Source organism: Oncorhynchus gorbuscha, linkage group LG03 (genome assembly GCF_021184085.1).
Source record: "Oncorhynchus gorbuscha isolate QuinsamMale2020 ecotype Even-year linkage group LG03, OgorEven_v1.0, whole genome shotgun sequence".
NCBI classification, from domain to species: domain Eukaryota; kingdom Metazoa; phylum Chordata; class Actinopteri; order Salmoniformes; family Salmonidae; genus Oncorhynchus; species Oncorhynchus gorbuscha.
The window spans coordinates 50,952,495-50,979,699 of NC_060175.1; the positions used below are offsets into that span (position 1 = coordinate 50,952,495).

General features: G+C 41.4%; 1 protein-coding gene across 1 annotated transcript in view; it reads right to left on the reverse strand.

Annotated features, from left to right (window-relative positions):
• The window catches only part of cntn3b (contactin 3b), a 69,577-nt gene that overhangs the window by 15,443 nt on the left and 26,929 nt on the right, over nucleotides 1–27,205 (reverse strand). Inside the window, exons 3-13 of the mRNA XM_046342817.1 lie at nucleotides 25,822–25,957; nucleotides 20,078–20,253; nucleotides 16,177–16,275; nucleotides 13,848–14,051; nucleotides 13,250–13,352; nucleotides 4,519–4,703; nucleotides 4,091–4,227; nucleotides 3,446–3,575; nucleotides 2,685–2,835; nucleotides 2,121–2,248; nucleotides 866–1,041 (exon numbers count right to left, since the gene is read on the reverse strand). Of these exons, the coding sequence (XP_046198773.1) occupies nucleotides 866–1,041; nucleotides 2,121–2,248; nucleotides 2,685–2,835; nucleotides 3,446–3,575; nucleotides 4,091–4,227; nucleotides 4,519–4,703; nucleotides 13,250–13,352; nucleotides 13,848–14,051; nucleotides 16,177–16,275; nucleotides 20,078–20,253; nucleotides 25,822–25,957 (1,625 nt within the window). The remainder of the gene's footprint in view (nucleotides 1–865; nucleotides 1,042–2,120; nucleotides 2,249–2,684; nucleotides 2,836–3,445; nucleotides 3,576–4,090; nucleotides 4,228–4,518; nucleotides 4,704–13,249; nucleotides 13,353–13,847; nucleotides 14,052–16,176; nucleotides 16,276–20,077; nucleotides 20,254–25,821; nucleotides 25,958–27,205) is intronic.

Here is a 27,205-nt window from a genome sequence, read left to right on the forward strand (position 1 = left end):
GGCGTGAACTTAGCATGACCACGACGTGGGAGGGGTTCAACTCTGATATCAACTTCAACTTTGATCCATTAATTATTATTTTTTCAGCTATAGCCATACAATGAACCTTGGGTGAATAATGAATCCATAAAACAGTGATAAATGATTCTCTAAAACAATTTGGCAGAGACGAGCGCAGAACAAATGACAGTGCTCGTCTATCAAAAGGAACACGTATTTTTGCCAAAGAGTAGTCAGTCTCTTATCGTTAATTGAAGGCATGAGGAATTCAGATGAACATTTTACTGGTGCGAAGGCTTGCCCTTGGTTAATGCCAGCCAACTCACTACAAATGATTTCAGGGCACAAGATTCATAAATAGGTATGCAAATTAAATTAACGCAAAGAGAGATGATGAAAAAAAAGATCTCCCTTGGGGTGTAGAAATTAGAAGTTTAAGGGATGAAAAGTAAAAACACTTAATTTATCAGGCTTCTTCCACCATTGAAACAGCTCTTCACCTTTATGTTGTCTTACGAATAAGATCACAATTCTTATGGGCTGTCTGATAGACAGGGAGTTAAAAGATAAATGGAAGAGTAAACATAACTTGAAGCAATGGCAGTTAAATACAGCCTACTGAAGCATCGCTTCAATGTTAAAACTGCCGCTAAGGTTTGATCCCAACAGTACTCTTCTTGAATACACATTTAATAAAGTAGCCTACAGTGTGAGGGTAGGGCGTTTAGGAGGTAGCTAACCTATTATACAGAGATTATACAGAGTTTCCAAATGAGGCATATTATTTTGCAGTCTGACACACTGTGTGAAACAATCAATCCTAGAATATCCTCACAGCAGTTGTCCACTGCCCCTGATGACTCACCCCTCCTACTCTGTCGAAATGGTCGGCATCCCCATGGAAGTCTATGAGCTGCCCGTTGAAGGCCCAGGAGAAAGACACATCCAAGGCTGGATCGCTGGCTATCTGGCAGGGCAGCACGATACTTTCGCCAACAATGATCTCCATGTTAGCAGGCCGCTGGGTGATTCTGGTGGGCTCTGTCCAGACAATGACAGCTTAGTATGCATCTTAATACTCTCTGGGTGGGAACCATTACACTCAAACAACTCTAGTGTAACTATATCGTACTATCATTACGACAAGGATCATCATAGCTACGTGTATCTTGGTTCTAGCACTTAGCTTTCAAAACATTTCTGGTTGACTCTTTGTATTTGCATGGTCAATTTGGGGGGAGATGTTTGAAGTAGGATTATGCAAGCAGAATGCATTTCCAATGCTGGCTGTAGAGAATTGGATGCAGTGGACTATGGGAGCCTTGTAAGGGAAAGGTCAGGATAATTACATTCCATTAGATTAAAGGGATCAGCTGTCGGAGTAAAACTTTAAATAAGCAAATGAGAAAAACAAGGGAGGTGGAGACAGACGTTTACAACACATGTACCAGATATATGCATCTGTACGTTAGGTCTCCGCATCCATAAGTAATGACCGTTACTTAATTGCAGTACAATAAATGATTGCCTATTTGAGCACCATTACAATTGCTTTAATTCGAAAATAACAACTGTGACTGTGTTAAGTTGTACAGAAAAAATAGTCAGGATCACTTTCATTAGATGTTAGGCTGGAATTATTAGTACATTTATTATAAAGACGTACATACAAATATCAGACAGTACACTCTAAAAAATGCTGGGTTGTTGGATGACCCAACTACTGGGTTGCAGTCAGTGGGCCACTGGGTTGTTTTCTTTAAAAAGTGCAAGGTTGGGTTGTTGATGCTGGGTTAATAATGCTGGGTAATTGAGATATGGGGCAGAAAACAGAAGGTGTGGCTTAGTAGGGGCCAACTTGTAAAAGTAAATGTCATTCCTGTTCATCCGTTGTGATGTACTGTTGTCACGTTAAGGTGAAACACTAACAGTTTTGTAGCTTCACTGAAGCTTACTGAAGTGTAGGCTGTAGGGAGCCTAGTGGTTAGAGCGTTAGGCCAGTATCCGAAAAGTCGCTGGTTTGAATACCCGAGCCTGCAAGGTGAAAAATCCGTCGACGTTCCCTAGTTTTGGGGGCGATGCCTCAGGGATTATTGGGAGAATATGTTATGAGAGCTCACCTGTGATAAACAGCCTTCCAGTGGTGCTTGCAGTTCCAAACGGATTCTTAGCGATGCACGTGTAGCTTCCCGCATCCCTCCTGGTTACATTGGCAATCTTCAGTGTCCCGTTGGGGAGCAGAGTAATCCTGGGGGATGAGTAGCAGAGATTCAGAGCTTGTGCTTGGGTAGAGAACAGAAGTGCCGTGTCTAAATCTAGTCCAAGTGCTAGGACGCATCATCGCCTTCCTTTCAACACCATTTACATGTTTCTTTCTATTCCAGAGGAAAGTCCAACTGTCATTTCAGAAAATGGACTTTGCATTTTTCAATTTCCTATGAAGATTGGTGTCCTAATGCCAATCCTTCCACCCAGGCTTGTCATCCAAGAGACTAAATGACTGAAATCTAAGTCTTCGCATATACTAAGCATTCAACATGCACAGATGCTGCATACTACTTTACTGGGCTTTGTTGTCTTCTCATTAGCCTGTACTCCTATTCATCCACACATCTGAAAATATTCTAATCACACATAACCACACTTTGTGAATGGGTGAGAATTCATGCTGAGTTCCACACTACCTCTCGTTTCTCTGCACAATCTCATTGCCTTTCTTCCACAGGCTAATTGCCCGGGGCGAGGCTTGGGGCTTGCAATCCAAAGCCACATCACTGCCTGAGCGAGCTTTTAGCAGGGCCTTCAGTGGATTCTTGGAGAAACTGGGAGGTGATGCTAGAGAAGATGCAGGGGGTGAAAAAAAATGCAAAGAAGACAACTTGAACCAACTCCCAGATCAAATGTGTTGAGCTGAGATTGACTCTCATTCCCTCCCTCCTTCCCCTACCCTCTGGCATAAAAGCCATTATTTCCATAGGAACTGCTCCAGGGCAGACCCCCCCCCCCCCCCCCCCCAGTCATACACAGTATGAGATTCTCTAAACTTTCGGCTTCATCTGTCATCATCATGTTTTGTCAGCCATCATCTGAGACCCCCAGTGTCATTAAATATCAAGACAGAATTGGATTTCTCATCCAGTAGGTCAGATAGAACTCATCAAAGCTCTCCAAATAAATCGATATGTCATCTACATGAGAAAGCCCTCTGACGCCACTATGCAACGTATCTGTAGCATCAAAATCAATATAATGAAATGATTGAAACTAAAATGAGACACTCCATCAGATTCAGATTTTCTTTTCTGGAGCCGAAGTGGCATTAAATGAGGCAGCAGAGTGATTTTTGAAAAGGGTAATCGCAGGATGCTAGTTGTACCTTTAAGAATATGATCAAACACACAGCAAGATAGACACAGATAAAAAGCGGAGAGGAAAGCAATCTTACCTAACACCATTAGCTCAGCGCTGGAATAAATAATGCCATGTTTGTTTTCAGCCACACACTGATACATCCCGGTGTCTGACAGGTTTAATGCTGCTATGGAGAGAGCCCCGTTTTCAATTTGTCTCCGGCCCTGTGTATGAGAAAGCAGGCAGATCTGTATACGTATTGCTGGAGCAGTCTAATATGTCCACAGGCGCAAATGCAATTACTTGTACACTATGAAGAGACGAAGAAAGCAAGAGAGAAGAATACTTTTTTTTATATCCCTCTGTTGCAGTATGTATGCTCAGATTGGGGCTAAAAAATGCTGACCTGCAGCTTCAATGAAAAGGGAAAAAAAGCAATGTTGACAATACCAGTAGAACACTAATAAGCAATTTATTTTCCATGGCCATCCAGTTGGAAAAGCCACTAAGACAGGTCTGATTTTTTTGCTGATGTCTTACTCAGACTGAATTTTAACCCCATCAGCTGTTAAGAGAGCCTGAACTACGGCACATTATGGTGGAGATGTTGATGTGATGTGTCTGTGGGACAGGTCCCTCAGATCGGATCCATCACAGTGCTGTGAAGGGGGGGGGGGGGGGGGGGGGGTTGAACGATCTGCATGCTCAGAGCTGGTGGTTGCCAGGGCTCCATACATACCTCTGCCATTAGGTTGTCTCCATTCTTCAGCCAGCTGTAGGAGGGCTTGGGCTTCCCGTTAGCCTTACACTCCCAGAACAGATTCTCCTCAATGGACAGGGCCCCGTCGATCATTGTCTGGAGCCAATGGGGCTTCGCTATGAAAAGAGGGAATATGCAAATGCCAGGGACATGGATTCAAAAGACATAATGACGATAAAAAGGACAACTGAGTCAAGACTGAAAATGAATTGTTATCACGGACCACTGAAATAATATAAGCATTGAATGAATATTCCATCATTTCACACAATTACTATGCTAATCTCACTGAGCATTCCAAACAGCCAGGTTTTCTATCAGACGTCCAAGGCCATAAAAAATGGGGATATCTATTACAACAGCACGTTGACTCATAAGTCTCTCTGGATTTGAAATGGATCACTTACCATGGAAGGAGATACGACCTCGTGCAGCGTTTTTGCCTCTGCTATTTTCTGCCACACACTCATACGTCCCAGTGTCTTCCTGCTGGAAATTTTGAATTTCAAGGACTGCGTTGGAGTTCTTCATCTTCACCTTACTGGGAAACGGGACGCCACTGGTTCTTCTCCAACTTATTTCTGGGACTGGGCTGCAATATTAGGAATTTAAAAAAAGCCCTAATGACGACGACTGTCTGAGGTGGAAAGAATGTGATTAACTGTACAGAAGCTTCTACTGTGTAATGGAATTCAATTATTCTCTAAGGATGAGGCTGCCAAAACCTTTACAATTACTGTAACCATACAAATGTGTCTCTCATCCATTTTTCACTGTCTCAAATTTCTACGGCTTTGCCTTCCTGGGAGATGTATGAAAGGACATTTGATTTTCACATCCTTACGATGTGATATTGCTTTCTGTAGCCCCTTGGGAATCTGTGATATTTGTTTGTTTATCCCCATTAGCTTTTGCAGAGGCAGTAGCTATTCTTCCTGGGGTAAAAAATCCCACAAAACATGACAAGTAACAAAGTACTGATAAACTGACAGACAAGAGCAGTCACATACATTTTAAATACAATGATATGCAAACAATTCAAAAAGACCAAACTAAAAAAGACAAATACCACAAAAATGTGTGTTAGATCGTGTCTGTGTGTGCGTGTGTTTGTGTGTCACCTGACAGTCCCCGCCGTTCCATGAGATGTTGTTTAATATATTTTTTAAAGGTAATTTTTCTGTTTTCTTCAATAATTGGAGATAGAAGGGAGTTCCACGCGATCATGGCTCTGTATAATACTGTGTGTTGCCGTGGATTTGTTTTGGAGCCAAATCAAATCAAATTTTATTTGTCACATACACATGGTTAGCAGATGTTAATGCGAGTGTAGCGAAATGCCCGGGTGGCACATCTTGTGGGTGTCTGAGCTGAATGTTATTTGATTATGCAGAAAATCTGGAATGTTCATTACATTAATACTTCTCATAAAAACATGAAGAGAAGCAGTTAATCTCTCGTCAACCCTCAACCAGGAAAGACAGGCATACATGTTGTTGATGTTAGTTCTGTGTGTGCAGTTAAGGGAAAGCCCTTTTGCTGCTCAGTTTTGATTCAGCTGCAGCTTTGCTGGTTCTTTATTTGCTGCACTTGACCATATTACCGGGCATTAATCAAAATGGAACAAGACTAGAGCCTGAACAACTAGTACAGTTGATTTTCTTCACAACAACTGATAATTAAAAACTGATTATTAACCATCCAATGTTACACCTAGGAGTTCAGCTTCCTCAACTTGCTCAATGGTCACACCATTTGTACACAACTCCAGTTGAGGTTTAGGTCTTAGAGAATGCTTTGAACCAAATAAAATTGTTTTAGTTTTAGATGTATTTAAGACCAGTTTATTATTAATCACCCATTCTGATACGGACTGTAAATCCTTATTTGGAATTTCAGTGAGCTCACTCGCTTCGAGTGCTGACATGTAGAGTGTGGAATCATCCGCATGCATAGTCATTCTAGCTTTGTGTAAGACCAGTGGCAAATCATTTGTAAAAATAGAAAAGATTAACAGCCTAAGGCAACTGCCTTGAGGGACTCCGTACTGTACATATCTGATGTTAGAGAAGCTTCCATTGAAGAACTCTCTCTGGGTTCTATTGGATACATAACTCTCCAACCATGTCATGGCAGGTGATGTAAAGCCATAGCAAGTCAGTTTCTTCGATAAAAATGTATAATAAAATCACATCCTGCACTGAAATCCATGTATTTTAAACAATCATCTGTCATTGGAGTCAGTGCAGTACAAGTGCATGCCCTTCTCTACAGTATATGCATGCTGAACGTTAGCAGCTAACTTGTTCTCAGAAAAATAGCATTGTATTTGGTCACACAAATGATTTCCATTAGTTTACAAAGAGTAGGCAGCAAACTGATTGGGTGTCTGTTAGAGCTGGCAAGGGTGCTTTACTATTTTTAGGCAGTGGAATGACTTTAGCTTCCTCCCACGGCTATGTACACACACCTCTTTAGGTTTTGGTTAAAGATATAGCAAATAGGGGTAGCAATACAGTCTGCTACCATTCTCAATAGTGTCCAATCAAGGTTGTCTATATCTGGTGGCTTATCATTATTGATGGATACCAATAGTTTTTCCAGCTCTACCACACTAAGTTGACCAAATTCAAAACAGCACTCCTTCTCTTTCATTATTAGATATTTTATACAAAAATATGATGGTTCACTGTTCAATGTTTTCATTTCACTTAAGTTTTTCCACTTTACTAGTGAAATAGTAATTGAAATGATTGGCAATATCAAAAGTTTAAAAAAATAAATAAATGACCCATCAACTTTAATGAACGATGGAGATTATTGTTTTTTCTGCCCATGATATAACTTAAAGTACGCCGAAGTTTTTACCCATTGTGTTTTATGTAATTTATCTTGGTTTGGTAATATAGTGTACAGAAATGTCTCAATTTAAACTATGTCAACTAATCAGCTGAGCAGCTTGACTTGTTTGCTATCTCTTTTGCATAATTCCTTTGAACCATAATATTTTTCTATTAATCATCAATCCAGACGGTTCCAACAGCTCTCACAGTTCATTTATTAACAGGTGCATGAATCATGTTGCACGTACTTCCAGTGTTGCATCTGGGTTCACTTCCTCATACACATCAGGCCAACAGACATGTTATACATCTTCAACAAAAAGAGTCATGAGAAAACATTTTGTATCATCTCTTGTAAATTACTTTAGGCTCAATCTTTGACACTTAGGCTTTCCTTCTTATTGCCACAATGTTATGGGAACGGATATTGTTTTCGAGCAAAGCTCTGCAGCATGAGTGAAGATCTGATCAATACAAGTGGATGTCACAGATCCAACACTATTGATATGCACTCTAGTTGTTTGAGTGATAACCTGGGTCATATTGCAGGCGTGAGTCACAGTCAGAAAGATTTCTCATGAGAGGACAGCTAGTTGCTAACCAGTCAATATTCAGGTCAACCAGAAAATAGACCTCTGTGCAACATCACACACATTATCAAACATTGCACCAAAATACTGACTGTTATGACTTGGTGGCTTATAGCAGCACCCCAAAAGAAGAGGCTTTAGATGAGGCAGGTGAACTTGCAACCACAAAACTTCAACATTTGACTTGAGCTCTCTAAGCTTTATAGGAATATGGCTCTGAATTTACACTGAGTGTACAAAACATTAGGAACTCTTTCCGTGACAAGATTGACCGGGTGAATCCAGGTGAAAGCTATGATCCCTTATTGATGTCACTTGTTAAACCACTTCAATCAGTGTAGATGAAGGGGAAGAAACAGGTTAAAGAAGGATTTTTAAGCCTTGAGACAATTGAGACATGGATTAAGTATGTGTGCCATGGGCAAGAATGGGCAAGACAAAATAATGCCTTTGAACAGGTTGTGCCAGGCGCACCAGTTTGACTGTGTCAAGAAATGCAACGCTGCTGGGTCTTTCACGCTCAACAGTTTCCTGGGTGTATTAAGAATAGTCCAGGCAACTTGACACAACTGTTGGAAACGTTGGAGTCAACATGGGCCAGCATCCCTGTAGGACGCTTCAGAATTGTAAAACTTCGTTTCCATTGAACATTCCATACAAATAAAATCATTTGAGTTAATTATATGAAGTGTGCCTTGGTCCTCCTTTCTTTTTAATAACCAATTTACCCCTTTTACAAGAGCACCTTCTGCCTACCAAAATCTACTATTACCTTAGCAGCGCTTCCCTTCCTCCTTTGTCTACAAGTTAATCACAGCACTTGTGTAGTGCTTAGAGGAAGCAGCTCCACAGTCATTTTTTTCTGTGTTTTGGGGACATTTTACAACTCATACTATGGATTTTACCCAAGAGGCTACAAGATTGTCCTATTCCCATGAAGAAGGGTCAAAATATTATTACCACTGCCTTGTGAATTTAGAGATAAATGGGAGGCTATTCTCAACATGTGTTCTTTTGACCCAATGCTACTTCTGATAGAGGAAGTGATAAAGGACATGTAGTCCAAACAGAAGTTGAAGAAGTAAAAAGGAAAATTACAGAACACAGTGACAATTCTAACAAAGCACAATGTGATGAGATTTTGAAAGAGGAAATAGACACATTCACTCTGACATTGAAGCAAGACAAGCTAAGGACATTTAGAAGAGATGCAGTAGACTACAGAGATGGCAAGGTCTTTTCCTGGAGAAAACCAACCCACAATATCTGTTTATTTCAACTTTATGAGCAGTGGCGATGAGGCTCACCCCAGACACTCAGAGGCCGGATCCTCCAGGAAGAGGAGCCACACAGGATCCCCAACAAGAGAGGGAGAGGTCGCGGAAGAGGTCAACACGGAGGGGGAGGAAGAAATCAAGTCTATCCAACCACACGGAGCAGGACCAGAACAAGGCTGTGATCAACACTTCTGGAGAACCCCTTTCTGATGATTGTGTAAGGGTCGTCTGAAGGACTGTCCTTTGCCCCCATATACTCAACAAATTAATTAAATACAAAGATAGACATATTTTGATTCTACATCTGAAGGCCTGGTATAAGCAAAACAACTCTCCAACTACAGACACCAGTGTTTCAGGTCAGGCAGTTGCTGTGCCCTCAAAAACACATTTGAAGCCCAAGTCCACCTTTTGTCCCATTGTCCAGAATGCCACACTAAATACACTTGCCAAAAAGATGGATTTTGATGTGGAGAGTCCGTTTAAGGGTAAAATTGACTCTAACCAAACGCAACATAATCCAAGACAGAGAGGGATGCAGTTGAATTGTCCAAAAATGTATGGATTGTGGTTTAAAAAGCAGAGCAAGGTGGCGCTATAGTAGTGTGGAGTAAAGACAAATGTGACAGAAGCCTACCGTCAATTAGACAATGATGAATTCTACCAATCTCTTACCTTGAACCATACAGAGGACCTAAAAACTGAATTGAAAGGGATCCTCACAGAGGCTTAGGAGAATGGCTACATTTCAGACACTGAGTTCAAATGTATTTACCATGGCAGTCCTCGTATGGATTCTTTTTTTATCTCCTTCCAAAAATCCACAAGAATCTTGAAACCCTCTATGCACCATTTCTTGAGTACCCGGCCTGAGACTGAGATGCCTCCCACATGATTCATTGTCTCACTGACTGAATGGACTCTTAATCATAACATCTTCATCTTTCAGGACCGTATTCTTAAACACGTCAAAGGATGTGCCATGGGAGCTTGCTAGCAGCCTTTCCTATGCCGGTTTGTACTGTGGGGAAATTACTTCATTTTGACCGGATTATACAGTGGGGACGCTATATTGATGATGCTTGGCTGTTCTGGTCTGGCTCAGAAGATAGAACTTATTTCCTTCCACCAATACCTTGGGTTACAGCAAGGATAACATACATTTTTTTGGACCTTGACATTAGTAAAAATGACAAAGGTTGTTTGCACACATCAATCTTTAGGAAACCTTCAGATGGGAAAACCATTCTGAGGGCAGACAGCTTTCAAAAAAAGGCTAAAAGAGAATATTCCAATTCCAAAGAGTCAGAATTTGCCATCAGGAAAAAGATTACAGTGTCAAATCTGCTGAATTCGATAATCGCTTCTTGAATCGGGGCTACAGCGCTCAGGTCCTGAAAGATGCAGGTATAAGGGACGTGCGACTTGACAGAAATAACTTGTTGCAATGGGAGTGCCTCCTGATGCATCAGAGAGAGTGTACTTTGTTACAAAATACAGCACTGAAGCAGAGAACAAATCATTCAAAATAATTGTGGAATCATCCAAAGTGATACGCTACTGTCCTCCCCTAAATGACAAATGAGTCCACATCCATCTTCCTGTTGACTCTCAACAAACTTGGCTAAACCACAAACCTATTGGTTCTTTTAAATGCAACCAGTGCAACCACTGCAGAAATATTGCACAGAAAAAATATTTTGTTGACACATCTTGGAGTATCAAGTCAAGCATTTCATTAACTGCAAAACCACTCATGTCACCTACAGATTGGAATGTCCAATAGTGCAAGGTGTTCTACATTGGATGGACAACGAGACACCTTCAAGACCACTTAGCGGAACACAAGTACGCCATATGGGTAGGCAATGAAGTCTACCCCATGGCAAGGCACTACAAGTCCTTACACTATGGCAACCCTGCCTCCCTACAAGCTATGGGTATTGAACATGTTCCGACCTCAATTAGATAAGGAGACCATCTTAAACAGCTAAACCAAAGGGAACATTTTTGGATTGACAAACTATAGGCTACTAAGTACCCTGGTTTAAATGAGGATATGGATTTCTCACCTTTCAGTATCTGGGGTGACCACCATTTGCCTCATGAAACGCAACATTCGCATAGAGCTGATCAGGCTGTTGATTGTGGCCTGTGAAATGTTGTACCACACCTCTTCAATGGCTGTGCTAAGTTGCTGGTTATGGGCGGGAAATGGAACATGATGTTGTACATGTTGATTCAGAGCATCCCAAACATGCTCAATGGGTGACATGTCTGGTGAGTATACAGGCCATGGAACAACAGGGACATTTTCAGCTTCCAGGAATTGTGTACAGATCCTTGCGACATGGGGCTGTGCATTATCTTGCTGAAACTTGAGGTGATGGTGGCGGATTAATGGCACGAAAGTGGGTATCAGGATCCCGTCATGGTATCTCTGTGCATTCAAATTGCCATCAGCAAACCTCTCTCCCACATGGTGCGACATGGTCTGCGGTTGTGAGGCCAGTTGGATATACTGCCAAATTCTCTAAAACAACGTTGGAGGCGGCTAATGGTAGAGAAATGAACATTCAATTCTCTGGCAACAGCTCATGTGGACATTCCTGCAGGCAGCATGCCAATAGCACGCTCCCTCAAAACTTGAGACGTCTCTGTTATTGTGACGTTAGAAAACTGCACATTTTAGAGAGGCCTTTAATTGTCCTCAGCACAAGGTGCACCTGTGTAATGAGCATGCTGTTTAATCAGCTTCTTGATACGCCACACCTGTCAGGTGGATGGATTACCTTGGCAAAGAGTAAATGCTCACTAACAGGGATGTAAACTAACTTGTGCATTTGAGAGAAATACACTTTTTGTGCATATGGAACATTTCTGGGATCTTTAATTTCAGCTCATGAAACCAACACTTTACATGTTGAGTGTATATTGTCAGTATATATAAAACCTTGTTTAGCTAACAGTCAATCAATCAGGCGCTTGTGAGTGTCAGTTGGTGTATGTGTGCTTGTGCATATGTGATGTCGGGCTGAAGCTACTGATCCAGAAGCTTGGCTCTCTAACTCCTCCCAGGCTTTTGGGAGGGTGGACAATGAGCTTATGGTAGCTAATGTAAGCAATGCCCCCACGCTCTCTGGCAGCTTTCATAGCTGGGATAAGTTCTTTCCTCTGGCGAACAGCTTCAGAGAAGTCCTCGTTGAGGAAGATGTTGGTTTCTCTCGAGTTCTTGGCTCTCTCCTGAACAGACATCTTGTCATTGAACCTTAGGAACTTGACCATTATTGGCCTGGGTAGGTCACCTGGGCTCGAAACAGGTTTTTCAGACGGTAGAAACGTAGGCTAACACAGGTACTCCACGCAATTCCAGCCTGCACAGCTCACAGTGCCGATGGAAACAGCAGGGATTTAAACAGCCACAAGCACGGGACTATATGCAGCCCCAGCCACAAGGGCTAACTGCGTCTCGGGCTGTGTTCAAACGTTCAAGGAAACCTGGCTAGTTTGAAAGCTAGGCTAGCTGATTCACCAATCAGCAGCTCTTCAGCCTTTAGGGTTTAGCAGTATCCCGGGACAGATAGTAGCAGTCCCAGCAACTGAGGCTAACTGCGTCGCGGGATCCAAACTAAACAGGTAAACAAACATTTTCAAACTTTCAAAAACAACAAACCAAATTCTCTACTGTTCCGCTCTCAGCATGAGTCGCGCACTGTTGACGTCACTGTGTAATGTGAGTTGGTTGCAGGATAAGGTTGTGGTTTGTGATACTACTACCGCATTGCAAGTGGTACCGGAGTGCCAAGTCTAGGACAAAAATGCTTCTCAACAGTTTTTACCCCTAAGCCATAAGACTCCTGAACAGGTAATCAAATGGCTACCCGGACTATTTGCACTGTGTGCCCCCCAACCCCCCAAACCCCTCTTTTTACGCTGCTGCTACTCTCTGTTTATCATATATGCATAGTCACTTTAACTATACATTCATGTACATACTACCTCAATTGGGCCAACCAACCAGTGCTCCCGCACATTGGCTAACCGGGCTATCTGCATTGTGTCCCACCCGACAACCCCTCTTTTACACTACTGCTACTCTCTGTTCATCATATATGCATAGTCACTTTAACCATATCTACATGTACATACTACCTCAACCAGCCTGACTAACCGGTATGTAACCTCGCTACTTTTATAGCCTCGCTACTATATATAGCCTGTCTTTTTACTGTTGTTTTTATTTCTTCACCTACCTATTGTTCACCTAATACCTTTTTTTGCACTATTGGTTAGAGCCTGTAAGTAAGCATTTCACTGTCAGGTCTACATTGTATGTATTCGGCGTAAGTGACAAATAAACTTTGATTTGATTTGATTACAATGATATGTCTGACATATGCACAAACTTGCACATTCACTCCAACTTACTTTCCCAGAGCGAAACATTCCAGTTTCACCGTGGATCCCTTCGCAGCTGGAACAGTGTCAGGGAAATGAACTTCTATTTTGGGTTCATATTCACCCATTGCTCCTATGAAAGAGAGACAGTACACAAACCAAGTTTTGGCATCAATGATTAATGGCACACTCGCTTTACGCCCTGAAAAACAACAATAACATGGGCCCAGAAACACAAAGGTATTTGTGTGTGGAACAGAAGCGATCACTGAGAGGTTGGTAAGATGGAGAGAAACAGAAAAGGTTTGCAAAAGGTTCAAAGAAGGACACACCTGGGTGAAGGCAGGGATTAATCTCCTTTTCAGACTGAATCTCATATTCAAGCTGCTAGCAGGGCAACAGCTTCACCCTTTGACTTGACCTTTTGAGGGGGTAAGATTACTCTTGCTCTTTGACCACTTATAATCAGCATTACAGAATATCTGGACAGAATGGTCTATTGTAGACTGCATAGACTGCCAATGTTTTGTAAATTGGGGCTTAATCTGGGCAGTTTTTTAAAAATCGGGTCAGTTCTTTGTGGTTGTGCTGTTTGATCAGTGTGTCTGTTTAAAGGATGGGATCTTACCATCATTCCTCAGGACCAGTGGTGTAGGAGAGCTGAGGACTTTCCCCTTAGTGATGCTGTTGTTGACCACACAGGTATAGTTTCCCACATCAGACGGCTCCACTTTAGCAATGTACAGACTTCCTGTCTCCTGGGAGATGAATCGACGACTGTCTTGCTGAACAAAGTATGGGTACTCATTGAAGATCCATGCAAATGTCAGCTCTAGGAGGGAGAGGAATATGACAGTGGTAAATACAGTACAGTAGTATTAATATATTACAACACAGTAATGTGCTTGTAGGAGTCTACATTGAAAAATTCCCTTTTGAAAACATAATTTAGCATGTATGCTAAATAGCTCACAGTATCGGTATTGCCCATTGATGAAATACTGTATTAGAAAACAAAAAGAAAAGCACATTGTAAGCAGATCATGTTGGCATTCCACACAATTTCCTTTTCCTTATTTCAGTTTCCTTCCAAGAAGATACCAGGGCAAATATATTAGAACAGCTATTGGTGCACAAAAAAAAAAGAGTGTCCAAAGGAAAGAGAGCGAAACAAAACGGATTACAGCGCCTCACTGACACTCTCATGACACATGCCCTGTCCTCTACCCTGAGTAACTGGGGACAGGGCTTTTTTTCCAGGCTTGACTCATGCATGCCACACTTCTCCTCAGCCAACAGGCCTAGCTAGAGAACACAGAGCGCTGCCACACAGCAATACTGGGTCATCTTGAAAAGAGCCAGTGCACAGATTCATAGGAGCGAGGTACCGTAGCGAAAGCCTATCTACCGTGGCGTGGAGGCGAGAGCGCGTACGGAACTACAAAGGTGTGTATGCAGCGTACTGTCGCTCATCTCCTGTCCCCCTGGGAGGAGAACGCCTCGCAAACCTTGGCTCCTGGGATCACATCTTTGCAGTTGGTTCACTGAAGCCGAAACCAATTCATTCTGACGAAGCAAAGCAAGACCGGGGATCCCTGACTCTGAGCTATGTGGCCGTAATGAATAGTGATAGCATTCGTCAAGAAAATACAAATCAAGAGGAAAATGAAAATATAGTGCAACAACCTCTTTTCTTATTGAACACAATGGCTATTTATGTAACAAGCACAACGCTACAAACATGCAAGAGCTATGACACAAAAAGAAACATAATTGAGCCCTGGAGAATAAACACATATTTATGATGGCTCAGAGCCCTAATGCAGTCACTTTAGCTAGCATCGATATTTATTTTGTGGCCATGTCGATGTAACGTGAGATATAATGTGTCATTTGAGAGAGCCTCTATTCCAGCAGTTGAAGCCGCTGTGGCAGAGTAAAAACCTGCAGAGATGTCTTACAGTCAGTGGATAGTGATGGGTCCAACGAGTTCCATGTTTGTGTGTGGCATATTCATGCTTCACAATGCAATGAGCACAGTGCCACACCTACTTGGTCTTATTCACTTGTTCAAATAGGGAAACAAACAAAAAATACTGTTATGGTGACAACAACATGCCTGGCAGAAGCTCATTTCTGAGTGAGAGGCTGTCGCATTGTGTTTCACACTTGCTACCCCAGGCCATTATCGCCTCCTCCAGCTGTACAAGACTGTATACACACACCTACTGTAGGCACACTTTAGGCCTATACATTAGAGAAGAACCAGCCACTCTACAATGTCATGTTAAAAGTGAGTGGTCCTGCCACAGGGTCAGCCTGTATGTAGGCAAAGTCCGTTATTCAATACTAAGCTAACTGGAATTGAGTAGTGTCGCGATCACACACACATCAAATAGCCGTCTCGCATGTGCCGAGTCACTTCCTCTGTACAAGTTGAAAACAGTATGGAAGATAAATAAGATATTCCAGAAAGTGATTCTGTTTGTTTTCCCTCTATAGGTTGTAGAGTAAATTAGTTTACAAAATCCCTTTGAATTCTGCATTTCATTTAAGTTAGGATAAGTTACTATTGATTATCTAATACAGGTTTTAAAAGCACTTTACTCAGACCGTATTGCCTAATGATCAGGTTAAGACTCGAATTTGAGGAATATTTTTTCAATTGCCACCAGATTTGGCACTAATTGTAAGAAAGTTCAGAATGAAAAAGAAGCATTTCTTTAGTCTGCAAATATCTGTGTGAAATACGTTCATTTGAGGCTGCTCGCAAGAATCCATGCTTTGAGGCTCTAACAAATAATGTTTTATGAAAAAACTGATTAGGTTAGGAATGTGAGCACACCAAATAGCGCCTGTATATTCACTCATATACCGCATCAAAGATTTTAATTGGATACAGAGGAGAGGCATCTTCAGGTATTCATCAATATCTCTAATATGGAATAAAAACCTACCTCCAGAATGCATGGGTGGTCCACATAACAAAACCACTCCTTGGCCCTCTCGGACACTGACAGCACTCCGTGTCGTTTGGGTCTTGAAGTTATCTAGGTCTTATCAACACACAAATCAAGGGTAAGCTTTAGTGTTATTACAGAAGACAGAACGGATAGATATAAAGCACAAACCTTAATATTACTCTATGTCTAAATGCAGCTGATAACTCAATCCGTATCAGCTAATGTGTTTCCCAGTTTGTATCAGTTATCTTGGTTTCTTTAAAGCGCTAAAATCCATGTACTGTAGGAAGACCATTTACAGGTACAGTAATGGATTGCTTTAGAACACCCCCAATGCTATCCAATACTTAGAAAGGCAACTGTAACATTACATATTACTGATGGACTTATGGTATGTGATGGATACCTCACAACACACAGTCGTTGTGATAGCAGCAGGAGATTCAATTGCAAAGGGATAAAAAGAGGGGAGGAAGTTGGAGGGGCTGCACAAACACGGAGCACATGACGAATAACAGGAATCAGTGCCAAGAGCAATAACCAACATCATTATTAAATGCAGTGTAATCTCGCCCTTAAAAGCACTAGCTTCCCTGTCGATACTCTGGGAGCAATTCATCCCTGCAAATGAAAGAGGAAAAGCTGCCTGACTGAGCTTGTACCTGGGCTGATGAAATGCTACTCTAGTTTAGTGTGTGATGGGTGAACTACTGTACCCCTGTCCCTACTGACTCTGCACCCTCGGGTTGGGCAGCGCTACAGTCGGGCCCCGAACACAAACAAAATAAAGTCAATGGGACCGATGAAAGGAATTGGGAAAAGAGGAGGATTACAGAGGGGGGGTGGGAGAGTGAATGGAAGATTAATGAGCCAGTCTCTGATGACCGTGGTGAAATCCAACACAGCCAAGGCATAGCAGGATTCTGTCCAGGCCACACAGTGAGTCGCCATCTTCTAATAGAGCCACAGAGAACTTCAACTCGCAGACATGGTGCCGAATCTAAAGCGCTGGAGGAGTTAGGCTAGGCTATCTAGACGAGGGAAAGGTGGTGCAGGCTGGTTGGAAAGCATCACCAAAACAGCAGCTGATCATTATGAAAATATTCCTTACCTCCTAAGAGGTAGGAATCAGTTCTCTTACTCCTCTCTCCCACACACAGAAATGTTCAGTGTAAGGAGAGACAGTAGGGACTGCTGTCAGTAGGGACTGCTGCACTCTATAAGCTGGCTCTGCCTTGTCTATAGCAGAACGACGGCTTTCTGTGTAAGATGTCTCCTCTACACAGACTCCAACTCTGAGAGGCAATAAGAATGTGTCAGGAGGGAAGCCAGGAAAAACATATAAAGGCATCCTATCTAACACCATGCAAGCTCTTCATTCTATTTTTACCACAAAGGAATAGCAACTCAAGTCACAAGTACAGAGGGAATGTCATTTTAAATGCATTTCATTCTCTCTCCCTGGTGTGTATTATACCAGTGTTTGTACATTTGTATAACAGTTGCGTTACAGTTGTTCAGAAATTCAATGTAAATTTGGATGAAGTTGATGGCCGTAACACATCGCAAAAAAATATATAATTGAAATGACAGTTGAATTGTGTAGACAGGAAATGGGTGCGGTAAGCCATCCCTGTCTATGGAAGAGTCTTTATTACGAAGAAAATCTAGCCGTGTATGCAGCAATCCCCATCTATCTCCAAGGCCTCCCCTGAGCATTCAAATAGACAATAAATGTCAAGCAGTTCCCTCCTCACCCAGGCCCCACAAGTGAGATTCATTATCCAGCCCATAAGGGTAATGGCAGTCCTTCTCTTAAGAGGAAGGAAATGCTCTCTATCCCTGGGACGTGATCAATGATCAGTGAGAGGTGTCTCTCTACACCATCTATTGGTCTGCTCTCTATGTGGTAGAGACCAACACCAAAGCTTCATATTCACCAGTGGAGGCTGTTGCGGGGAGGACGGCTCATAATAATGGCTGGAACGGAGATTATGGAATAGCATCACACCGTGTATTTGATGCATTTGATACCATTCTACCTATTCCGCTCCAGCCATTACTACAAGCCCGTCCTCCCCAATTAAGGTGCCACCAACCTCCTGTGATATTCAGATCTCCCTCTCTAGAATACCAGACTGGCTGTTCAACCAAGTCTGATCTATCTGCAACGGCAAACAATTCCACAGTAAAAAATGATTGTGTCTGGTTTGCAAAGTTTAAGCTTTATTTGAGTAGGTTTCCTTTCAAGTCCAGATCACAGAGGCTTGCATAGATTGGCAAAGTATCAGTCAGTACCGAGGTTGCACAGACGCTGTCAAAGCTGGAAACACAGAGACTAATGAGAATCAATGGAGTTCAGAGGCAGTCAGAAGCTGCCTCACCCACTGTGGTTGTTGCATCTGACATTTCATTCGATTACCATTTCCCTTTAAAAAAATCTATTTGAAGCATACCGAGCAAGAAATCGGAATGCTAAAGACACAGAGGCCACAGACACACAACACAAGTGCACACACACACACACACACACACACACACACACACACACACACACACACACACACACACACACACACACACACACACACACACACACACACACACACACACACACACACACACACACACACACACACACACACACACACACACACACACACACACACACACACACACACAAACATGCGTGCACAATTGCAAGTGTAATACTCTTGTTAAAACCAAGTATTGAGTTTATTCTTGTTAAAACCAAGTATTGAGTTTATTTGCTATAATTAATTTGGTATTATATTTAAAAGGTGATTGAATTGCTCCCGAATTGTAATGTTGTTAATGCACTTCTTTTGAATAAATATTTATTTAATGTATAAGTGAATAGGTTGGTTTACTTTTAAGTATAAGTTTTGACCAATAAGGTCACTTGATAAGCTGTGGCCAATGGGAGAATGGACCTGGTTAGCGGGAGGCCTGGGAAAAAAGAGAGGGAGAGAGACGTTGAGAAAAGGATGAACATTACATTATGACCGTTGGTGAAGAAGAATTCTAAAAGAATACGATAAAAATAGAACAAAACCCATACCTACCGAGTTTGAAGGGAAATACCGATTTTATTTTATAAGAGAGTTGTTATAATTTTGTTAAGAAAAACTTAGTAAAGACTGAAGCTACAGTCTCATCGTGGAGGTATTTGACAGCCTTGAGGTTAGCCAAGCATCGTGTGAAACCGAGAGAGAATTGCTTGGGAAAGTATAACGAGTTCATGTTCCCATGGGATATCGGTTACTGCTAAAGAGTACTGTCTGCATTGATAGCTGTGCTTGCTGTGGATCTTGTGAGGAAACCTGAAAGGAACTGCCATACTTCACTGAGGGAATATCTACGAGTAGTGAGTAACCACTGTGGGTTGCTTTGGGCCTTTATGTGTGCCGTCATATTTTTTGAGCTCCAACGCGCACCAACGGGTTAAACAAGCTTGAAATAATTTGGACATGGGTTGTGCACGACTCATTGGGGTTCATTATTTTTTATTTATTTTGATGTGGTGCTTTGCATATGTAATAATACACATTTTGAACCTTATGTATGTTGCCTTGGTGGAGTCATTTACTGTTTCACTGTAATTGAATGCATGGGATGGCCTATCCTGATACAATAACAGAAACCTATAATCTGAAGTTATTACCCAAATTGTCATCACCCTAGATACTTTACAATAGGGACTCTTATTGGAGATGTCCTTCTCACCTAACATCCCATGCTGTTGAGATATTCTATGTAAGGTAATATCGTGAGAGTCAAATTGGAGCCTGGTGAGAGGGTTACACATGCACACAAACACATACATACACACACCCCTCCCCTATAACGTGCTAGAGATAGCCCGGTCACTTACATGCAAATTTCAGAGTGGCTCTGCGGCTGAGGATGGTCCCCCATGTGTTGGAGGCAGTGCACTGGTATATCCCCGTGTCTTGGTCCCTGTCCAGACGGTTAACGATCAGGTTGCCCCCAGACATGTGACGCCGGTAGTCACTCCCCAGATCAATAAGTGTTCCGTTAAGCGACCATCTGGAAAGACGTAAACACAATCAGCAGCCGGGCCTCTGGAGATGCACAAACATTTATCACATGGATCGATTTGATAAAGACAATTGAATCAAATGAAGATATGGGATATAATCACGCTGCAATTGTTTGGTATTTTGAGCGTGAAACTTTTCATTGTGTATTGGGTTAGCTAGTTGCCTTTGAAACACTGTGTAGTCTATTTGTTAATATTGTACATAATTGTATTATGTAAAAAACAAAATCACATCTATCTTATATTACTGATCTAAAATACGTTGCATGTGAAGTTATGGGTTGAGCATAATAATTCCTATTTCTAACTTCTTTAAAAACATCCATCAGCAGCTAAGTTAAATTCCCAGATAGCATGAAGTCAAAGAATGCAAAACAATCAAATGATTTGGACTATTTACTACTCTAATGATTTGGACTATTTACTACTCTAATGATTTGGACTATTTACTACTCTAATGATTTGGACTATTTACTACTCTAATGATTTGGACTATTTACTACTCTAATGATTTGGACTATTTACTACTCTAATGATTTGGACTATTTACTACTCTAATGATTTGGACTATTTACTACTCTAATGATTTGGACTATTTACTACTCTAATGATTTGGACTATTTACTACTCTAATGATTTGGACTATTTACTACTCTAATGATTTGGACTATTTACTACTCTAATGATTTGGACTATTTACTACTCTAATGATTTGGACTATTTACTACTCTAATGATTTGTTGCAATAAACAATTTACAAAATGGGGAAATGATTTTTTTGTTTTTCCAAAGTTAACAAAGCTGAGAGGCATGATAAGTATAGATTATTTTCCACTTAAGAATGCAAGAAATTAGGCATGATTCGGATAAGACTTGGAGACAGCTAGCTTGAGCAATGCAATTTGGGACCGTGAAATGACAATTCAATGATGGGGGGGGGGATCAATATTTTTTTATTTTCAGCAAACTAACGAGCAGGGAAAGTGGTGCTCCACACAGCCTTAAAACCAGCCATGACTTTCCCCAGACTCCCGTCTGACAGACTACAAAAGATATAGCTGTCTTTCATGTTGTCGCCTGCATTATTCATCTATCTCAGTGCGGCTTTCACTTAATCAAACTTATTTTGTCACCATTCCAGACACCAAAATAATTGTTTAAATGTTTGAAGTTATGTGATGAAAACTATGTTTCCTGGGCGCACACATACAAACATTTCAAACAAGGCAATTTGATGCCATATTCAATCTCAATTGCCTTTAAAAGAGCATCTTGTTTATGCATGTTCCAAATGGCTGATATTATCCATTTTGTTATCGTATGTAAACCAGTGTTTCCCTCCGGATTTTTTTCCTAGCAGAGGTGACACTGCGTATACAGCCTAGCCGAAGGATCGGACGTGTAAAATAATAAAGGAGAGCGGGAGAGGGGGGGTTGGGTTGCTGGATGTATTCGCAGCCACCCCAGCATATCTGAACTTAATGGGAGAGGACGGTAGGCAGGCTGAGCAGATCAGACACCCCTGGAGCAGATGGCTGGGCTCTGCCTCTGCTGGGTGTGAGCGTGTCTACGCACGACACAGCCAGCCATCCCATCTAGCAGAAGCAGCAGAAGCAGCCGCAACACCTCGAACAGCAAGCCTCAGCTCCATTTGAACAGTGGGACAAGCTGTCAGAGACACCTCTCACCTGCCAACACTAAGTAGCCACCAGAAAAGGCCTGGTATGAATCCCCGCTGGGGATGAAGGCTAGGTGATAGAGCATCAAATACCAGTCACATACATAGCACCCATTCCATGAGAGTAGGAGCAAACAACGAGGGCAAACCACAGTGCTGCTGCTGGTGTAAATTCACCCATAAGCAGATGTGGAGTTATTAAACCTGAACCAATATAACTGATATTCCACATTGTCCTCATAATAAATGATCACGCCACCAATTAAGGCCCATGCGGACATAACGATCCTTTACTATCAACTATGCAAACTATAATTATCCATGGGAGCCTAGTCATATTGTATTTGAGTCATCACCATCATCATCACCATCATCGTCATATGCAGTGATGTGTATCCTTCTCTCTAACAGTCAATAAAATGCTTCTTACCAGCTGTGAGGTTGTGAGCAAAGCCTCAAATATGGTGTCAAAAACATGAACTAAGACAGCTGGCGCCAATTATATTGTATTGTGAGAGTATATGATTATTGCAAACTGCATGCTCTGACCTGTATAGGAGTCTGTGCCCTCAAACCTGTTGCCAGCACAGGACTAATGAGGAACTGAATGAGCACTCCAACACCATGGAAATCTTTCTGCATTCTAAACAGTAGTGGTCTCATCTCCTTTTCATTGCCCCCTCAGGTCTTAACTCATCCACAGATGAGGACTCCAACTGAAGTGTTTCACAAAAATGGAAAAACAGCACTTCGAAAAAGCACAATTTCTCTGGGGCCATGGCATTAGTGGAGCCTTATAGAGTGAATGGGGGGAATTTAACACACCAGACAGTAGGGTTCCTAAACAACAACAAAGACTAATGGCTCCCTTATTTCCTCTAGCTTTCCTAGCCTGTTACAGCCTCCAGGCCGTGGGCTGCTCATGGCATGGTCTGGATGAACTCTGGCCGACCTTGAGGTTCACATCAATGTTGCATGAGGCCTCTTCATCAAATACAGGCAGGGAATGGTGCCGCACTCAGCGCTGTCTCCAGCCACGCACCTCACCTGTTTTCCCCTGAGGACAAACACACACACAGCTAATATTGGCCCTTAAAAAAAACCCATTGCTGACCAGGAGAAAGAGGGCCCTTGGTCTCAACCCGGAAGGTTGGCAGAGAATAAGACTAACAGCTCATCAGATATTACTGAATATCATCATTGAACATGGTTGTATTTGAAATGGAAGAATTAATATTTCAGTAGTCTGCGACTTTGTCAGGGCAGGAGATGCAAAGTTCTCTCCTCAGGCTCCATGCTGTGATAGCTTCCAGACTAAATGAGAAACTCAAATTGCCTAACGTGTCCTCGGAGCGCTATTACATAAATTAAGAGACGTGACAACATCTCCCAGATTTCACATTAGAGGGCAGGGAACATCACAAATGAATGCTTGATGTCCATTGGCCACTATGCCCTTGGTTCTACAGTACATTACTGTAAGTTCAGAACACACTGCCCAATGTAGTGTTCATTATGGGTCACTGTCAAGGAAGAAAATCAAATGTGACAACCATATTGAGAAAAACTACCCCTACTGTAACAGATCAAGTACTAATATCTTTAACATGCGCTGTGGTGTGGAGTGATGTCAAGTGTGGAGTTGTGTGGGACTGCTTATGAAAGATAAAGAAGAAAGACAGTACTAAGGAGCATTGTTTGAGTGATATGAGCTGGTTACTTTGACATTAATTGAAAAAAGTGAAGCTCTTGAAAAAAACTCACAAATCTTGTGATTCCAGTATAATTTCACTAGAAATTGACTGATGTTCGTTGATGCCTCCCTGTGGGAGATCAAAGCTTGTCCCTTTGCGGCTCTGAGGGACAGCGCGGGCAGCTCATTGGGGGCATTTGAGGTCGTGAGTTCTTTTTGCGTTTGGGAAATGTATTGCTAAACATTTCTGTTTCACTTTTAATCATCAAGACAAAAGTCCTCTCCTTGCCGGAGGGGACACAAGTCAAGAGCAGTCAGTGTCAAACATACACTCTGGTGCAACCCAAATCAATCCACAAATGATCCCTTTACTTGCAGTGAGTCCAAGGACTAAACGATGCAGTGTCTTTAAAAGTATTCCCATAAACGTCAATCCCCTGCCATGGGAGTTTATTTCAATAAAGTGATTCACTTCAATTCTACTCAGATATGTGCTCTGCATTCATACTTATCTTACGTAAAATGGGTGCTTGAAGTCCAACTTTTCAATTTGATCGACTTGGTTCTATCCATTTCACAACGAAAGCTTGGATTGTCTTTAATTAGTCTTGGATTGGACTTTACAAATAACATTAATCGTGTGAAATAGCTCATTAGACACACTTAAATGGAGTGTTATTAGCCTGCATGAAAACAATCATAATATTTGCAATTGCTTATGATGACTAATGTGTTATCCGTTCCAATACATCCAATATTAATCAAGAGAAAACATATCACTGTTACTTTACTAATGTAGGAAACTTTTGCGCAGCACTTAAAAATCTAGAGGCTTCTACTTACAGCATTCGAGGGTTATTCCAATTTGTGGCACAGATGACTAGACCACATTTTATCACACATAATCATAACCCACGATCTATGCTTTCCCTGTACACTTAAGTAAAAAAGAAAAAGAATAAAAAAGAACAATCCTAATTGTTCAGTTTGATGGTGAGAACACGTCCACTCTGCTTCTTTTTCATAGTTAGTGCAAGTTGTAATGGTGCAGCTCATCCTTGGATTGCTCAGCTTGCACAACAAGTATAATGATACCCCCTGCTGCTGCTCTAAGACCCATGTTTTCAGCACATACGCATTAGAGGAAATGTAAGCATTTAACAGAATGTCACTCACAAGGTTATTACCTCTCTCGACTGCCTGCTGTGCATTTACATGATGCTGACCAAGCTACGAAACACAATCTACCACCAAAACAACGCGGGCTGCCATTTTCAGGCAGACTTACCACCGGGGAATAACCGGGGGGATATCAGAGAATCTAGAGTAGAATTAGTAACTGAAATCTCCCTACATTCCTAATGATTTCCTAAGCAGTGCAGCACATTATAAAACATTTGCTTCAATCCTAGAGCAACCAAAATAAGATCTGTAATAAAGATAACTAGACTCATATCTCTGAAGTATTTATAAGCTAATGGTTGTCTGACTTCCCATCTAAATCTAAATCATAGCTCAAAGCCTGCATTATTTTACAGCTTTTAGTTTTTTTTTGGAATGAGCATACCATATGAATCAGTTTCTCTGTCTGGTTAAATGTCTGCGTACCCCTTTCCTGCAGTCAAATGACCCAGTGTCCTCATGGGTGGAATGTTATTCATATGTCATAATTGAATCATTAATAAACATATTATACTTTTTTTTACGCAGAAAATCTGGTGTTTCTATGTCAAATGGTTTGTTATATTTCAGTATTCTGTAATGTATATAAAGTGTAATATTGGGATGCAAACTCAAAATGGAATACATTTTTACAACTCCATATCTGACATGGAACAGGTGTCTTCTTATTTTTGGCCCATACCCTGTGAGGTGTGTACTTTTGTTTCAAAGTAGATTTGTTTAAGACTACCAAGAAACACTATATGTAACCTTGATTTAGCCAACTGCAGTGAAAGGTGAATCTTGTTTCTTGGTTGTTACAGTATCTCTACTGCTACTATGGTAAGCCCAATGTGTATCGCTCTCCACCAAATCAATACCAATCAATGCTCTCAGTATCCTGTTTGATTGCCTTGAGAGAGAGCGACTGAATATTTGGTTAAACATCCATGTTAAATGGTAGCTAACGGCAGTTCCACACTGAATTGTGGAATTATAGTGTAGATTGGTGGAATCATTTACCTGTACTGTGGGGTGGGGTTCCCCTCTGCCTCACATCTAATGGTAGCTTCCTGGTCAGGGAAGTTGATGGGGAGAATGAGGTCACTGGGCTCTGTCCTCCATCTTGGCCCTTGGAACAGGACATCTTGTGCATGAGCTGGAGAACAAAAGCAACACAGGCTGTAATACTCAGGCCTTTAACAATTGACATTTGTCAATGTGTGACATTTCAGCCATCTAACACGGAATTAATAAATTAGTCTGAACAAACAGGTAGACAGTGAAAACTTGTGAATCCTGACAAAAAACTAGTGACAATTTAGCATTTTTTAAAATCATGTCTATGATTGCAACATGGTAATACACGGTACGACTGAGACAGGGCCATTCAAATATTTGATTTGGAATAGACATAAGGAAACCATTATTTGATTAAATAGTGTGCTACTAACCCAAATAATTATAATAGCTAATCCATGAAAAACTTCAATGTTGGCCTAACTATTCAATGTTGGCACAAATCTGAGCACTGCAAAAATCTCGGTGACGTTGAAACGTTAGTCACATGATTGCACCTGTGTGAATCCAGCAAACCAGGAACATTCACAGGACATTAGCTAACATATACCTATTAAGTTCTTGTTAGGGTTTGAGACAACATTTTTGATCACCAAAAAAAAAAAAAATCCAAACATTTTGGAAATGAAAATATCATTGGAATGTTCTGCTAACATTCACAAATATATTGTTCACAAAATCTGTAAAAACTACCATAGAACATTCTCTTAAGGTTAAGGTAATAACACAATGTTCCAGTAATGTTCTTAGAACATACTGCTGTAACAAAATCAATTGACCCTTTGCTATGCCCAGCCCCCCTTGGTTGCTGTTGCAAACCTGGACAACATTTTTCCAGGAAGACCAATTCCCCATTCAACCATTGGCGAAATCCCCTCACAATAACCTCAAACTGTGTTTTTTTTCTTCTTTTGAGACCAATGAAACGGTTTCTAATTAAACAAATAATTGAACACAGATCAATCACCCTTTGCTAAATCTGGAAACTCTTGGGTATGTTGTGGTGGACTGTCATTACAAATGCTTTATGGGAACCTGGTCAAATTATGTTTGTAGTGTAGCTAGCCATTGAATGTCTCTGAATTCATTGTTAGCATGCAGTCAAAGCTATAACCACTTTTGGAACTATTGCACAAAAACCGTATCCTGATGTCGACAGCAGATGGGAGTTGTATTAATAACATTCCTAACTTAGCTAGCTAACATACATTTTGAGAAAACAAACTATAATAAGTGGCTAGCTAGCTACATTTGGTGGTCAGAGACTGAGAGTTGGCTAACGAGCTGAGCTGGCAAACAATGTAACAAAAGTATAATTTCGGATTTA